General features: G+C 39.6%; 1 protein-coding gene across 5 annotated transcripts in view; it reads right to left on the reverse strand.

The window, feature by feature from the left end:
- KCNQ5 (potassium voltage-gated channel subfamily Q member 5) overlaps nucleotides 1–17,141 on the reverse strand; it is a 278,035-nt gene that overhangs the window by 16,435 nt on the left and 244,459 nt on the right. The window contains exons 9-11 of one of the 5 annotated variants that reach the window (XM_069008610.1): nucleotides 15,963–15,989; nucleotides 12,890–12,946; nucleotides 7,359–7,579 (exon numbers count right to left, since the gene is read on the reverse strand). In XM_069008610.1, coding sequence (XP_068864711.1) covers nucleotides 7,359–7,579; nucleotides 12,890–12,946; nucleotides 15,963–15,989 — 305 coding nt within the window. The remainder of the gene's footprint in view (nucleotides 1–7,358; nucleotides 7,580–12,889; nucleotides 12,947–15,962; nucleotides 15,990–17,141) is intronic. The other 4 variants (XM_069008614.1, XM_069008611.1, XM_069008612.1 and 1 more) reach the window with 4 other exon arrangements.

The raw sequence follows: 17,141 nt of genomic DNA on the forward strand, positions 1-17,141 counted from the left end.
CGCAGATGTTATAATGCATAGAAGGTTTCACAAAATCTCAGTTATTTTCCCCTCAAAAATTATTCTACGTACAAACATCTTGATGGTTTATATTCATGTGATTCATGCAATTTTCCTTTATAAAAATGAAATGTGTCTTAGCCTAGTGCCTTTGTTTAAATATGTTTCATGAAACTTCTCACCTCTTTACAAGATGTCATTATTTCCTGTTTGTTGAACCATGAATACAAAATCCCTTCACTACCCCTAGAACTGATTTTCTTTCTGATTTGCTTTGAAACATCAACAAGCTGGCTCTCTTTCAGTACATAGTTCACCTAATTTGTTTTACTGTGATTGCTCACTAAGTTCCATACGAAAAATCAACTGAAGAAGGCAACACTAATTGCGATGGAACTTAATCACATACTTAGTAAGAATGCCCAAAGCACCCCCAGAGCGGGAAAGACAGCAGCCCATGTTTACATGCTTTCCAGAGCAGAGGCCAGAAAAAGGAGGCCCAAGGGAGTGATTTATGTATTTATTTCCTTGATCTCTGGAAAAAAAAAACAAAAGGAAAGATTTTCTTCTAATCAAGAAAGAAGGAAGAAGGCAGGACAAGTACTTCCGTGATGTGCTTGTCACATTAGATACTTAATATTTATCTAGAAAATGACACCAAAATCCCTGGTAGTAGACAACAGTGTTTGAGTGGAAAAGTTAAGAAAGAGGGAATAAGGATGACAACATTTAAAAACATTGTTTACAGGGAGCTTTTATGAAATGGTTGCCATTTCCATGCTGGAAATAAATTTCCCAGTAAAGGAAGGAAACTGGTGCCTCCTGTAAGGAGGAGAATTTTTGCATAAGCTTGTAGAGTTCCCTTTGTGTTCTGCCCAGCCTGAGCCTCTACTCTGCTGGCAGCATCAATGGGGAGTTCAGCAGTGCTGTATCAATAGCCCATTCCTTGTCTTTCCTCTGAAACAGACAAAGCATTCCAGATGGGGACAAGAAGAGGGCATCATTGGTAACTGCAGTGCAATATGACACAGAGTATCTTAAAGAATATCCCAAACAACATTATATATGTTAAAGCATTTCTGAAAATCCTCTGATTTGGCTAAAATGGAAGATAGAATTGGTGGAAAGTTTTCTACATATTCTGGATATAATGATATAGTTTTCTTTCTCTGTAAGTGCAATTTTTTAAGGTCAGAGACCTAATTTGTATCAGCTATCATGTAATGCAAGCAAGTTCCAAATATCTAAAATTCTAGCATTCCCTTCTAACAACTCTCAATTATCTTTACTTATTATTTAACTTCTCAAAAATTTCTGCACTGGCAATATTTCATGGAACAGCTCCCACTACTTAATTAAAAAGGAATCCTTTTAATTTTGAATGATGATATGGAGGACCAGGAGACTTTCTAAAAACAATTCATTATATGCACAATAACTGTGCTGTTAAAAAGGCTGATCTTATTACAAATAGTGGCAAATTAGCCAGCAACTTTAGATGACTATGTGAGAAAAGTTAAAGAGAAAAATGTTAGGTGACTCTAAATCTATGGCTTTAGTGTATTTTTAGATACACATTTCTGTTATTTTATATATACCACATCCAAGAAGTAAAAACTGCAAAATAAATAAAAAAAATTTCAGATACATATGATGGTATCTGGAACTGTAGACTAATGAGCTAAATGTCACACCTAATTGACTGTCTCCCTGCAAGACCTTGTAGCACACATCACTTGATATACGTCTGATATGCCATAACGTCCTCAGAGGTCCTGTGCCCTGGAGATTTCCAGATATTGTTGTTGAGGGAGGTCACAGACAGGGGCAAAGGGATAGAGAACCATGGCTGTTTTAGATTCAGGTATCTACAGGATAGTCCTGTATTTTAAAAAAAAACCATGACCGATTTCCTTAGTAATGTTTCATAAAAATAAAACTATTCCTCAAATGTTTCATATTTGGTGCAAGTGGGTTACATGTGGTTGGGAAGTTTTATGAGCACCGTCTCAAAATTAGTTCTTATCTCATTTGTATAGTCTTCACTGCAGATGAGGTTATCTGAAAGCCATGCAAATCATACTTCTGTGTGATGGTCAGCTGCTGTCCGTCACAGAGCTAAGCTTAATAATCATTCACCTGTGACCACTGAGTCCAGTGAGCAATGGTGCACAGCAAGTTCCTCAAGAGGTATCCTAAAGAAAGAGACTAAATTGTGGACTCATATGGCCAGGACTTTGGTTGAAATAAACTAAAATAATGCCTCAAAACCAATGGCCTGTACTTATTTACACAAAAATGACTTAGAGCTTAGATCAGAATGCCAGATCTTCCTAGTTAATTACAGTGACAGTGGTAATAAATGAGAACTCTATCTGCTCTAGGTACACAATCACAAGAAAATAAATCTCTTGTCTAGCACAGATTGAGATATTGCTAATAAATTTAATTCAAACTTTGACATCGTGCAGCAGCTTCACTTTGAATCAGCAAATTGAAGCTTAGATGTAGAAGCAACCCAGCTAAGGACTTCTGCACATCAAGGTCAAGCTGTTTATGCTACTTTAAGGAAAACTTGTCATTCTTGCAATACATAAATTACATGGTAGTAACAGAGGACATGGGGGCTGAAATGCACAACCGCATTCTTTCCATGGCTCTTATAATATACTCTACCCTGAGGATTTTGTGCAAGCACTCTCTAGGGAATGAAAAGCTAGAGGTCATGTGAGTGTATAATGTTTGAGGATGGTGCAAGAAATCAAATATTTCCTTAGAGAATTCTTTTTAATTAATCAAATGAAATATGTTTGTAATATCTCCAGTGCTGAAAGCTTTTGATGTTTTATTCAAAAAGCCACACAATATCTTTAGGTTACAGTAAAGGCACAATAACTCATGTAGAGGCTTAGAAGCATGGGATGGTAGAAAACAAATATAATAGGGTATTTTTGTCCCTCATAGAAAACTGCATCCACAACATAATATTGTTCATTAATTCAGCTGTGGTGGTACAAGACTGGAGCATGATGTAAGCAAAAAAGGTTCTGTTCCTCAGCAAGGCAAGCAGAAAAGAAGACAAAGCAGGAGCACCATTGTAAAAAAAGAGAGTTTGTAGGGCGAGTCTCTGTGGATGGAAACAAAACATACAACAAGGCATGGGCACAGCACCGTAAGCAAGGCATGAGGTCACCTGTACCGTGTAATAACTGGCACAGACTCTGGCATGGGGTTGGCCCTGCCTCTGGGTATTCTCATGTTCTGGGGACCACTCCCCACTGGCAGTTTGGCTGCAGCTTCTCTGTTTTTGTTAACAGGGACCACACCCATACTGCATGAGGAGGCCTTGGGGCCACAGGTAGCTCCTGGGCCACTTTGTGTACAGGTACAGAGGGGGCTGTGAATGGCTCCAAGGTCAGGCAGCACCTTTGCCTGTGTCACATAGCATCTCTTTGGGGAAGGCTCTTCCGTGACCCTATACAATCCTTTTAAGTGTGAGCTTTGTAAAGCTTCACTATTTACCATTCTTCATTGCTGAAGATTTCCTTTGATCTATCTCATCCTAATAATTCCCTTTTAGGCTGATAACAGGGATTGGAAATACAGCATTATGGCACCTTTGTTAATTTGTGCAGAGTCCCCTCTTCAACAAGATTTCTGGAAATTGTGAACCACATGTCACCAGAGGCTGCACCTGTACTTAAAATCAGATTATGTAAGTCTTGACATTCACTTTCAGTCCCCCGCGCTGTTGTTAAATGCCCTAGAAAGCATCTGCAGTCAGGCCACCAAAGACTTCTCTAACCATCAAACATCTCTTAGGTTTGGATTCCATTTGCAAACGCACATATTGAAATAATTGCCACCGTTGTCAGACCTACTTTGTCAATGGCAATAAATGGTTTATAGGCAGTTTCAGAGGATTGTTAATAAACATAAATAAAGCCATTTTTGCAACAGTTTTGGTCATTCTGTTCTAAGGCTGCTATGCCAAAATCCTTTTGGGAGATATCTGTGGCTTGCTTAAGTGTTTTACTTGCTGCCAAGAAATTCTCCTTCTGTGATTTTAAAATGCAGTGAGGGAGTGTTAGAGTTTTTGTTGCTGGGTAGCCTAAGAGGAAAGCTACTAGATTTTCAACCAGGTTAGCCTTTTAGCTACCCCCAGGAGCTCCTTTCTGGACTGGAAACCTCCCTTTGCAGGCCAGTTTCTAATTGCTAATGTTGAGTTTCTTCAGAAGTCTCTTTCTGATGGATTTGGGCCAGATTCCAGCCATGTCCTTACCAGAACTCTGTCAGCACTGCAAAGTCACTGTGTTGACCATCTATCTGCCTTAAATCATCCTCGTATGCTAAGAATTTTTCTTCCTTTTGGAACCCTCTCCTTATATATTTGCATATTTTCTTTATTTTCACACAGATTTCAGTCCTCTGCCTGTGCAGAGCATTTACAACACCATATCCCATACAGTGAAAGAAAAATGAAGCAAATACATGTGTCTTCTGTCTTCTCTTTTGGAAGAGGAAGTTCATAGTAAGAATCTATTATTTTTTCACTGATATGAAGTTTTGACACTGAACTGGGTACCCAGTACTATATTGTCATGGTCCCAAAGGTCTCTTGTAATGTAATTTCTTCTCCCACAAAACACCCTACAGAGATGTAGGAATCATCAGAAGGACCAGCTGTTCAAGGGTACTGTTTTGTGCCCAAAATTTCACCCAGAAAAAGGTGGCTTCTAGTTTTGGCTTGACGATTGGCTTACCAAAATTATTAATTATTTGGCTGGGGAATACCTCAAGGAAGAAACTGGAGGATCTGGCAAGCAAGAGATAAGAATAATATGCTGCAAATACTGTTTTTCTCATCCAGTGAAAAATGCAAGATGTTCTAAATTAAATATAGTGTCTTGAGATCTTTTTCACTGAGCTGTCAAATGTAGAAAGCATCAAGCTATGAAATTGGTAACACACCAAAAAGAAAGAAAAAAAAATCAAGGTTAGTAGTGCCCAACTTTTCCTGCAAAAGTTTGGGTAAGGCAGCAGGGAGGTGTCTCTCAGCAGTGAGCACACTGGACATCTCTCTAATCATACTGGTCCTAGAAGTAGTTGGATGAGGTCCCAGAATGGAAACTTGGCATTTGCCTAAAAGCTGGAGACAATGGAAGCTGTTCCTTCTGCCACAGATGAGAAATTGGTTGTATCTGTTGGCCCCAGTTCATAAGGGTGGACTAGTAGCTGGAAATCACTTACCAGGAAACAGGCTGTGCTCACCCTGAGGAGCGGGAAGATCTTCAAGGGTTTACGCACAGCAATGAGTGCTCTGTTGTTGTTACTCTTTTATCTACAGATATACCCAAGGTGCTGTTTATGCCACCTTTTCCGTGAGAGGGAAACAATCAGAGGGAGCACAATCTGCTCGTGCACATCATTGTTATTGATGACAATATGTACAGGACAAAATAGGGGACACGCTGAGGAAATGCTTCTATGATAAACGGGCTGATGAAAAATGAAACAGGTGCTTCAGTGAGGTACAGACTCCAGAGCTGGGGCAAAAGTAAGCCACTGATACTCTGAGAGTGTGCTCAAAAAGTTACTTTCTTCTTAGGTCACTTCCAGGCACAGTGTGAGTTAACATGGGTTTAACCTATGAAATTGCTTCTGATGTGGTTTGGGGAAGATACTTGTGCTGTATAAGTGATTATGTAGGAAGCCTAAATTTAGACAGGGTAGCTTCAACCACTGTGCTACCTAGAGCATTTCTCACTTCCCATTGTGGCCTTGTCTGAGCTTCACATCAGTGTGAGACCCAGGCTAGGTCACACCGCCCCTGTGCTGCAGCTGCCATGGGACATAAACCAGGGCCTGTGCCCCAGGATGGAGATGGGAGTGGATAGCAGTGGATAGTAGAGTGGAGCAACCTGAATAGTAGCCTGGTAGCTGGTACACCCCAGCAGCTCACTGTATCACAGGCAAATTCAGAATTCATGCATCTGAGACATCTCCATGGGGGAGATGGAATGATGACCTTAGCAAACACTGTTGGTTTCTCTTGTTTGCCCTGCAGAAAATGTTTATTTACCCAGGTCTTTCCTGAAGAGATATGTTGTGTAGAACATTCTCACTGAGGGATGGGGCATTGCAGTTCAATAAGTATTTTGAAACCTACATGTCTGTGATAATATGTGCTCTTAAAAAGGAAGCAGATATCAGCATCACACTTCTAATTATTCTTACCACAATTCTTGGATGTAGCATGCAGGATTGCCATTGTAGAAAGAGGTTGTACCTTTCCCATTCAGGTAGGGTCACTGGTGGTAGTCAACCAGTTTGGTTTTTTTTTTATGTGGGGGATACCACAAGAAAGAACAAAACATCCATAGATGGGAAAATATGTGAATGGAGAAACCAGAAACAAAATCCTCTGGGGCAGCAGTACCCCCAGAGCTGTGTGAGTGCACCTTTCAGTGCTGGACCTGTCCCATACAGGGGTCAGGTTCACCTGGTGCTCTCAGCTCCTGTGTGTCAGGGGACTGCTGTCACTCAGTTTGGTGCTGCTTGGTTAGAGGAGTCACTGTGTTTTGGCAAGCTTCGGCAGATGAAGGTCCTTGCCTGAGTGCGGGTTACTTTAATGCCAAATTGGACTTTAGCTAGAGAATGGAGCAGTGTAGGAGGCAACTTGAGAGAAAGGCTGGGCTGCCTGCTGTGGGTTCAACGAGCCATTTTCAGCAAGATCCACTTCTTCACATTTTAGGAGTGCTTCCTACATCCAAAATACCCTTTAGAAAGCAATACATAAAAGCAATAGCACTGGTATTTGCTATGTCTGCCTGCCAGATACAACCCTGTAAAACTTAAAGCACCCAGTAGTTTATCCCTTGGTGGCAGGTGATTGCATCGCCAGTGCCGGTACTAGGACTCCTCTGCCTGAGGGAGCCAGTTCTGCACAAGCTGTGCTCTAGGCTGGCAAAGGCACAGACGCTGGGGGCTGTGCTGCACGGACCACCAGCAGGAGGCAGCAGGTTTGGGCAGCAGCTGAGCTCAGTAGTGGGAGAGGGGCCGTGACAGAGGAGCTGCTTGCAGCCAAATCTCTGGGATGCATTTAGTCCACTGTGACTTTTCATAGTGACCCCTTTTTCCACCAGTTGCTCCCTATGCACCACTGACATGATTTCTTATTAAAAGATAATCACATTATCGGGCTCTTTGAAGCAGACTATAGCTGGTTTGTGTCTCTGGCCCCAAATAGCAATTCTTTCTGCTTTCCTAAAATGTGTACAATCACTGTGCAAGTGTGCAGGAGTGTGAGCAGGCTGGCAGCAGCACACAGTGGTGAACAAGGGGTGAAAAACTCCTACCATCGACCATGGGTTTGGGCTGGGAACTCTTCAGCCGCAGCGAGGGCCTGAAGCGGGTTCGGTCATTGAAGCTCCAGCTCTTCTGGACTTTGGTTGGGCTGCCCTCAGTGGCAATGTCAGCACTTGGTGACCGGCGATCTCCGACTGAAGATTGCCTGTTTTTTATACTTTGACCTCGTGGGCTGGCCATCCGGACCCGCTCCTTAAAACTTAGCTTTTGACTGTGGGAGAGAGAAATATATTTTATTTCATAGTTCCTTCAATCCATTTCTTTTTCCTATTGTATGATAATTGAAAATAATGTGTAAAAAATCTCACTGGTATGAATCTGTTTCTTACACACTTTTATTTTCATTGAATATATTTCATTTGTGAATGGAACTGATTTGATGCAATTGCTTTTTGATAGAAGCATTAGCATTGGCAGTTTATAACACAGTACAGAATAACCTTGTAAAAGAAATTAAAAATAACAAATAGAAACAAATTTCACCCAATTATTATACATTATTCTCTATAATGTTTTTTCTATTACTTGAACTGGAAATAGGTTTGTTTCCATCTTAGTCAGCCTAGCTCAGTGCGTTTCTGGCCATATCTTCAGATAAACAAAACCAAAACTTATTTTATTGTTACTGCATGCCATGTAGTATTGTCTGCTTTGTTTTTCTTTTTAAGCAGGCAAAAATACTATTAGTGTATATTCATGCTTTTTCCGGATGTGGCACTTCCCACATTTCATATGTATGGTTAGTGATCACTCATATCCAGAATTCCTTGTTAGAGCACTTACTTGGACACGACAAAACCAAAATTCATAAAATCCAAGAAACAACATGATGACGGATTAATGGAAATGCAATGATATGCTGTATGCTCTCTAAAGTTATTGCTGAAGATTAAGCTGGGAGCTGACTGTGCAGGTGGTATTGGACAGGCACCAGAGCCCAGCCTAGCTCATGACTTTGTCTACTGCACCAGTGGTGACCCTGTGATCTTATGGTTGACCAATTGTGAGGTTTTTCCCCCTGCTGTGCTTGTAATCATCCCCTGCAGCCAGCTAAATGTGGGATTTGTAGATTTTCTATTTCCCAGTGCTTAAATTATCTTTGTTCAAACATATTTGATGAACATCCTGTGGTCACTGTGACTATCTGCCTATGCTTTTTCATTATTTAACATTTTTGCCTTTGTTTGTCCCTTCCTGTAGCAGAAGACACAAAGTGGAAAGAGAGAAGGAGTCTGACACCAAGGTCTGGAAACCTTGTTTTATCTGCAAGGTTAAATTCACTTGGTTGTGGTGGTCAGGTTTTAGCTTTTATATTTTTCAGATTCTTTACTGCCTAGTATGTAACTCTGAAACTTCATACAGCCTGTTAGCTACTGTTGTCTCATTTTGGTTAGGTATAACAAACCCTCTCTGGGCCTGAACTCAAGGACACTTGCACTCTGAAAACACAGTGTTAATATGTAATTATATGAAATGGAAAGTAATTATAAACTGTGAAGTGTTGAGATAAACATCTCTTTGTCCATGCATAGCAAAGCATAGCATTTCAGTCTGAATAAAAACATCACTGACAGCAGAAAGGATGCAGTTTGCTGCAGGCAAAACACATGCTGGGATGCTTTTAATGTGATAATTTTCTAGAGTACTAAAAAGTAAGCACATCAATAGGAAGATTATTAGATAAATGTATTTCTATATGGCATGTTGGATTACTTGAAAGAATACCTCTACTATAATTTCTGAATATAATCCCCTTCTTTCCTTGCCCAAAATAAGCAATTGTTGAAATAAATACATCACAGTGCTGAAAATGTTATCTGTTTCCATTGTAATTGTTACCCAGTGCTGTGGCCTAAGCAATACAAAAGACCCAGAGAACCTAATATTTTAATGAAAAATTAGTTCCAAAATTTAACTTTGAATACAAATTACACGTTGAGACTGAATTATATTTCAGCTCAGAACTTAATGAAAATATAAACTGTAAAATATTTATTAACCACATTATTGCATTGTCATATTATGCAGAATGAGGAAGAGAATCAAAATTGACTTCTTATTACAGATATTATTCCTACAAATGTTCCCCTTTTTTTTAACTCCCCTTACGGCTCAAATTGTACATGCTATTGGAAAATGAAGTCAAATGATGCTTTTTTTTTGCAAACATTAGAGTTTAAAAATTCTGAACAGCTGTCTTCCTGCTGGACTAATAAAAATGAAAGGAAAATGGATAAAATATCCATAAAAACTATCTATATAGATCCTATTTTTTATAATCCCATTAACTCCAAAATAAAAATGAAAATTTAAAACCAGAATCAAAACAGCACATGTGCTGTTCTGTCAATTAATTTGTACTAATGAAAGCACTTGCTGCCTTTAAATGATTGGTAGACATGGGTATTTCATTTATAAAAGCTGAATAGTACACAATGGCTACTTAACCTGAGTATCTTTAGTTCTCCAAATCAAAGCAGTGAGGCAATGGTGAAAGGAACAGTAGGCATTTTATCTGTACTACAGACATTTTTCAAAAGTGCAACGCTAAGAATGAAAATATTAATGTAAACTGCAGAGCTCATACTTAAAAAATAAAATAAAATTGGCTTTGTAGCAATGGCAGTGTACTGGCGTGCCAAGGGTCCATGCAGAGGGTGCTGCATCGTGAAGAGAAACACACACCCCAAAAGGAAGCATGGTTTGGAAACTGTCTTTTGCATCTTCAGATGCATCCCCAAAGAGACTAGTTGTAGCACTTCTTTGCTTCTTGGATCCCTGTTCCTATTTTGAGACTGGTGGGAAATGTTCCTGAAGTCACTGGATCCTTCTCAGCACAGGCATAAATTGTGGGACTGGTAGCAGTGGAGAAGAAAGGTTGGGAGAAGAAAGCTTGTCCTTGGAAACACACTGTCTTGGGGCTCTTCTATGTATGATGAATAACAGATCATGAACGAGTAACTGAATCAGAGAACTTTGAGAATATCCTCACCAGGCTTTTCCCCATTAGTGAAAGTCCCTTTCCTTATAGGATAAAGCCTAGTTCCTGGCTCTGGATTCTTTGTTGCAATAGTGGTAGCGATGGCGTTAAAATTACTGAGTGAAGATAATCTTACACCTTTCAAGTATCTTTGGACATTCTGCATTCAAATCAGTGAATACTTTAGGGCTCTTTATTCTGATTTAATGCTGGTTGGATCAACACTGGCTAGTGCATGCTAAAAATCCTTCACCTTTTGCAGGTCCTGGCCTATTATATTTTCCTCTTTCACATTTTTTTCCCTCTCTTTTTACATGGTATCCAAAGGAAATCCCTTGAATCAATGTAAACCTGTTAATGACCGTTAGATATTCATGTATCCCCATAAGTATTCACAAACTTTGAGTGTTTGTCCAAAGGGCAAAAACCACAAGAAAAAATCAGGAAAATAAAACTACACAAGTTCCTAAATCAAACCTAAATGACAAGGATCTGAGGGATCCACAGCTGTCTTCAGTTATCTCTGCATTCCTTTAGATGTGTGTCTGTCCATCATTTCTTGTACTTTATATGACTGATAATTTAGCCTAGCTGGTTGACATACAGTTTTGCTTCTTATGAGTCTCCCCTGGCAATGGTAATCACTTTGGACCTATCACTCCTCTATTCTTGCAGGCTGAAAGTTGTGGAATGTATTCTTATCGCTAACACTAGAGCTTTGAAGCATCTTTTAGTGGAGATCCATTACAACTGGCAGCTGTAGAAAAGGAAGTAAATGACTTTTCTGTACCTGTCTGCCTTCTGAAAGGTCAGTTGTAGGATCTTATGACTCATTCCTCCCATCCAAGCCCAAGGCGCTCACTTCCCTAGGGCAGCAAATGACTTTCTAGTTCTTATTTCTTCGTTTCCAAATTCTGCCTTTACCACCCTTGATTTATGAAGGAAGAGGTGTGTTGGGACACTAGAGGTCACTGTAGCTTCACTGCAGAGGGAATGAACACTTCTCTGCTGGTCCAAATGACTACCCTGGATAAGAGTTTGTTTTAATTGACAAATGCATACAAACCTTTGCTCTCTCTGTCCCATGGACCATCTCCCTGTACTTTGTTAACTGAGCATCTCTTTCCCTTCCAGTCCCACTCCCCCATTTGCCTGCCACCTTCCTGCATTTCTAGTCAAGTCAAACTTTTGCTCTTCTTCAGCCTCAGACCTGCAGCACTACTGCTTGCTACTAGCCACAATTTACACCTTGTTTTTCAGCTTTTTATACTGAGCTGGTTGGTGGAAGCAAGAATAGGAAGAATTTGAAATAAATCAGAAATAACTGGAAGGTGAGGGAGAATGCTCTGAGTCTTGAGACAGAAGCTAAAACTGCCAAAAGTGATTACCTATGGCAAACAACAGCAAGCAGATGCACATACCAATTTTCAGCAGTTAGCTACCTATAAATACATGTGTTGATTCTTACTGAGCCTAAAAATACTTTTACTGAAATTAAGCTAAGTTGAACAAATGCAAATGCAATGGATAATACTGTGACACCTGAAGTTCAAACATTCAAAACTTCACCACCAGTCTCATGCCAGGACCATGAACTCAAGAAATTTAGTGTTGTATTTCATACCTTCAATGAGCAATAACAAGAATTTCAGGCCACAGTGTTTTATAGTTCAATTGTCAAACAGAAAAGGAAATATTCAGGGTGTTTGTGCATATTTCCTTTTCCAAAAAAATTCTAAATGAAGAGAAACTATTTTGATCTTAATTTTCTGTAATCAGTTTGTACTTCTACTGTCTTTTACATTATTTTTAAAAAGTAAGAAATAAAGCAATAAGCTTGAGATATGAATCATAGGTTTCTTCCCATGAGATTCATCCATCTAGGAATTACCATTTTTGGTAAGAGACACAATTTCCATGGAATTCAGCTGAAGCAGATGCTTGATTTCACATGCATTCCTCTACCTTCCAGTACAGGATGCAGGCACGTCTTCCACAAGCTGTGTCCAAGGGGATTCTTCTCAAGAACAAGTGCACATTTTGACTGTTGTAATAGCCTAGCATGTTATAGCTCAATATTCCCCACTAATTATTAGATGGAGAACTCGACTGCCATGGTCATAAAAATCCTCTTGGACTTGGGGAAATGGCTTTACCCAAACATTCAACCCCAGTTTTAGATCTCCACAGGGTAATGCATTCGAAAAGCTGAAGTCTCAGACAGAGAAGGGGAATGGGGCTTTGTAATATTATGGCATGCTGCACACTGCAATTGTCTGGCTGGATGAGTTTGAAACAACTGGTGTTGCTGCCATTGTGTTAATGGCATTGCAGGCAACAAGCAGAAAGGGACTTTAAAGCACTTAAAAAAAAATAGGAAACATCGTTTGGAGAAGTAAGGAACTTTAAAGCACTAAGAAGGGGAAGTAAATGAATCATGCACCTGATGTTAGTTGGCATTCTCAAACATCATGTGAATAGGCAGGATGCTGAATAGTTGGCATTCTCAAACATCATGTGAATAGGCAGGATGCTGAATACCTATGTTTCCGAGGGGTGTACATCCTGAAGAGCTTCTGTTTATTACTACAAAGCTTACTAGGAGTGAGGGGAGATAGAGGTCTATGTTACTAAGCATTCCAGTGCTGGATAAGGGGTTAGGTTTTCCACCTCAAGTTAGATTATACATCACTGGCAATTTCTTTTTTATATGGTGCATGCAGAGTGTTTACATTTAATCTACTTTTAGAAACAGATATGGTATAGGAGGTGAAACAATTCCATAATATAATTCACTTGTTTCCCTCAGAACAGGGCTGAATTTTCCCCCCAAGATCTTATACTGGCAAAACTGCTCCTTATTGCACCAGAGAATTGTCTAAATAGGGAATGCATATTCAGCCTCATGAGTTACAAGACTAGATGGGTGACATTCATCCTTTGCAGACACCCAGTGCATGTCGTACACACAGTTTTAGACTGATTATGCTCTCTGTATGTCACAAGATTAATCAGTCTTGATCTAGTTTCCTGCACAGGAACTATTCCAGCCATGTTGTATAACTTAACAGAAATAAATATTATTTATATAAATATAAATATGTTTGTTTTCAGTGTGTGCATTTGCAGTTATTGAGAATTTAACATATAGGCTTTTCAAATAACTTACACAAGTATAGAACTGATTTATAGAAATACCTCATTTATAGCTTGGATACACCAGAGAGGTTGTCTACTAATACTTTGATAAATTATTAATTAGAATACTTGTGTGTAAAATTTTGGGAAATACAACATGCATATTTTTATTAAAATCAATGTGAAGCTACAGCCTCATAAGCACAGCTCTCTCATCTCAAATGCATAGCAACATTTAATCACCTAATGAAAGACTGTAGCTCTATACATGACAAAACACAAGAATTAATTTCTGTAAATATAAGTCAATTTGGTAGGAAAGAAAATAATAAACTTTTCCCTAACACGAGTTTTTCTCCATTGTTATTAGAAGGGAATATAGAGCAAAGAGCATATTCAGAATGCAATCCAATGTACTACTTGTGCAAACATGTCTTCTTTGAAAGAGTGAAACAAGAAGAAGCTTACTTAGTTCACATAGCATCCCATGCAAGTCACTTAACATCACAGTAAGAAACAAGTTAAATAGTCAAGGACAGATATCTCAAAGTACATTGCAGTAGGTCGCATTTACATCTTTGCCACAAAAGACCACATACACCACATGTATTTTCAGTCATAAACATACAGTGATATATCAGCATAAGAGCGATATACAGCCACTGGCAAAACACACCTTTTTTGAAAAGGCACTGAGTGGTCTGTAGGGTTTTTACTGTAGAACATGATCTCAGAAGTTAACTAGTTCATTTTTACCCATACACTAATTTACAGCAGTACACAAATTAGTTAAGAGTTTCTGAAGGAGCAGGCATCTTCTTTTCAGTGAAAATAAAGTGACCAAATCTGACTAAATTGTTGACTTCTTTTAAAGACACAATTGGTATCATTAATATGGAGAACATAAGCTAATTTTGACAGCTGTTTGTTTGTTGATTGTTTGTTTGGGTTTTTTTTAATCTAGTTTCCAGTTATTGTAAGTAAATTTGTCTCTTTTAGTGCTTGCAGGTACAACTGGGAATAACCTCTCTCCTCTGCACAAATCCCGGTTTTACAGGGATGTACTCATTTGCTGGCAACTTCTGTGTCACCTTTAAAAAAGTCAATTTTAAATGTTGCTGTCGAAAGACTAGGAAATACAGCTGGTGAGAGCAAGAAGTTTGGATCAGACTGTAATAATTTAATGAGATCAACATGTTGCTAGCAAGCCTGTGGAGGTAATGTATACAAAAAGTCCCAGAACTGACAGAGCAAATCCTGTCCCCTTGAGTTACAGTGACACTAACAGCGGTTACATGTGCTTGGAGGAAAAGGTTGGAGTCAGGTGCCAGAGGAGCAATCTGGGAAGTGGAATGGGACACGGGTAATTGATGTGACGATTTTCATCCCTAACTGAATAACCCAGAAGCATTTGTGAACCACGGTACAACTTGGGGCTGGATATATTTCAGGGGCTGATGTGTCACCAACACTTTTTTCCTTGGCTTTTCAGCATTTTCTGATGGGAGGTAAAGTCTGCTATTCTCTGAGCATGCTGATACCGCAGTGCTGGCTGCCAAATGCCTGCTGATTCCCATCCCTAATGAGTTTCTGAGATAATTTCTCTTATAGCCACTGAGTCCTTTCCTGTCCCTAAGGGTTTGGGCTATCATTACAGCAAAGACCAGCATTTTCTCCCACTTCCTTAGGACATGCCTCTCCAGAGCTTTATTTACCTAGTGAGAATAGCCCTGCCAAGGCTTTCTGCTGCCGGCTGTAGGCAGTCAGTGCTCAGCCGTGATCTAGGCTGGGTGGAAGCCCACCTGTGCTCCCGGCTGACTGCAGTGGGGCTTTCTTCAGGTGACATACCAGTCTGGCTCAACTAGGCCAAGGGGGAGTGCAAGCCATGCAGCCAGGAAGAGGTGAGACACTGCAGTGCTGCTTTCTCCCCCACCTCCTATGTCTCAAAACGCTCCTTAGGAGGGGATGACAGAAAAATTAGAAAATGTGGAGACATGGCACTGAGGAAGCCTTGAGGATGCTCCTGCAGAGCAAAGGTGACATCCAGCCAGCCCCATCAGAGGGTCCTTACCCTGCAATGGAGGGCTGGTGGGCTTCTTCACCTTGCCAAATAAATTATATGTCTGTAACTTCCACTGCAATTCCCGCATCAATTTTACAGCAGAAGCAAGGGCTGTGTCCTTGCCCAGGAGCTGGGTCTGGAGAGGCTGCTCTGCTGGCTGCTCTGCCACTGTTCAGACTGAGCCCCTCAAAGCTAAAACATGTTAGATGTGTAAAAAATTGCCTATTTTTTTCCATAGAAAAACTGGGACAAAGAAGCAAATTTCAGCAGCATATGAGTTTAAAAAATCCAATTTGCGATTGTCATCTATCAACAGTTGCAGTTCATTGAACCTACTGTACAGAACCCGAGACATCTAAAAGCCATTAGGAAACAGCAATTTCACAGATAAAAGGAATAAAAGAAACTACAAACCTGCTAGAAGATTCCCCTTGTTCTTTTCTTCAGGTCAGGGAGTGGGAGGGAAAAACATACTTGTTATGCAGATAGTAATCACATTACTTAGTTACAGATGATGTTATATATATGATAAACGTAAATGGGTATGTTAATTGGTGTACAACACACACGTTACATTGCAACCACAAAAACATTCAAGCAAGACTCATAACTACAATGTTTCTGGAAAAGAAACTTTTCAGTTTTTTTAACGCATGCATAACATGCTTAGTACATACCACTGCAGACTGAGTTGGCAAAGCACTTAGGCAAAATGCATTGCTGACACATATATAACAGAAAGCTGTAGGCTCTTATTAGATAAAGCTATTTCTGGTAAATAAAAAGGTTTAATTTTAGGATAACACAGCAATATGCTTATTTAGAATAAGAAGTAGATGCACTTTTGAGGGACAGTCTTATTTTAGAATATTTTATGTGGGATACAGCTTCATTATTTATGTAATTTGATATTCATCCATTTATACCAATGTTGCTTTCAACCTGTTTGTATATGTAAAATATCAATACTTCATGTAACTTTTAATCTAAAAGCTCCTTTTAGTTTGGAGCAGTTTGGAATTACAGTTATGGTAATGGATTACTTACGGCTCTGTTCTTGTCAACTCTTTGAAATTCAAAGATCAGCTTTGGATACCCAGCCAAACTTCTTTTTGGCTGAGCTTTTTGGCACACAATTACCTTTTTACTGTCATGTGGATGTTCATCACCCAGCTTTGAGAGAAACCACTAATTCTCTTGCACTGTCTGCAATTAACAACAGTTAAGATGCTTATCAGAGCTTTCCCATAAGGCTCTTAGCGCTCTCTTTTTTGATCTTTATCAAGTGTCTTTTACTTCCTGATCTATGCCCTGTATTGAATCAGTCAACTTGCTGCCTTCTGCTAAACCTTTTACTGAATTATTGAAAAGTCTTGGGCTGCCAGTGCTCTGTGAATTCTCACCCAAACTAGGATATCAAATATTTCCTGTCTGCCAAACTGTGGCAACAGGTCTTTTGAGTCATCTTCCACTGTCTGTATGTATGACTGCGTATATATTTTGTCCTAAGGAAATACTGAATATATCAGAAGGTATGACAAAAAGGACCAAATTCCCCAGTGCATTCACCTGCAAAATACCACAAGGCACTCT

Source organism: Aphelocoma coerulescens, chromosome 3, assembly GCF_041296385.1.
Source record: "Aphelocoma coerulescens isolate FSJ_1873_10779 chromosome 3, UR_Acoe_1.0, whole genome shotgun sequence".
Lineage (NCBI taxonomy): Eukaryota > Metazoa > Chordata > Aves > Passeriformes > Corvidae > Aphelocoma > Aphelocoma coerulescens.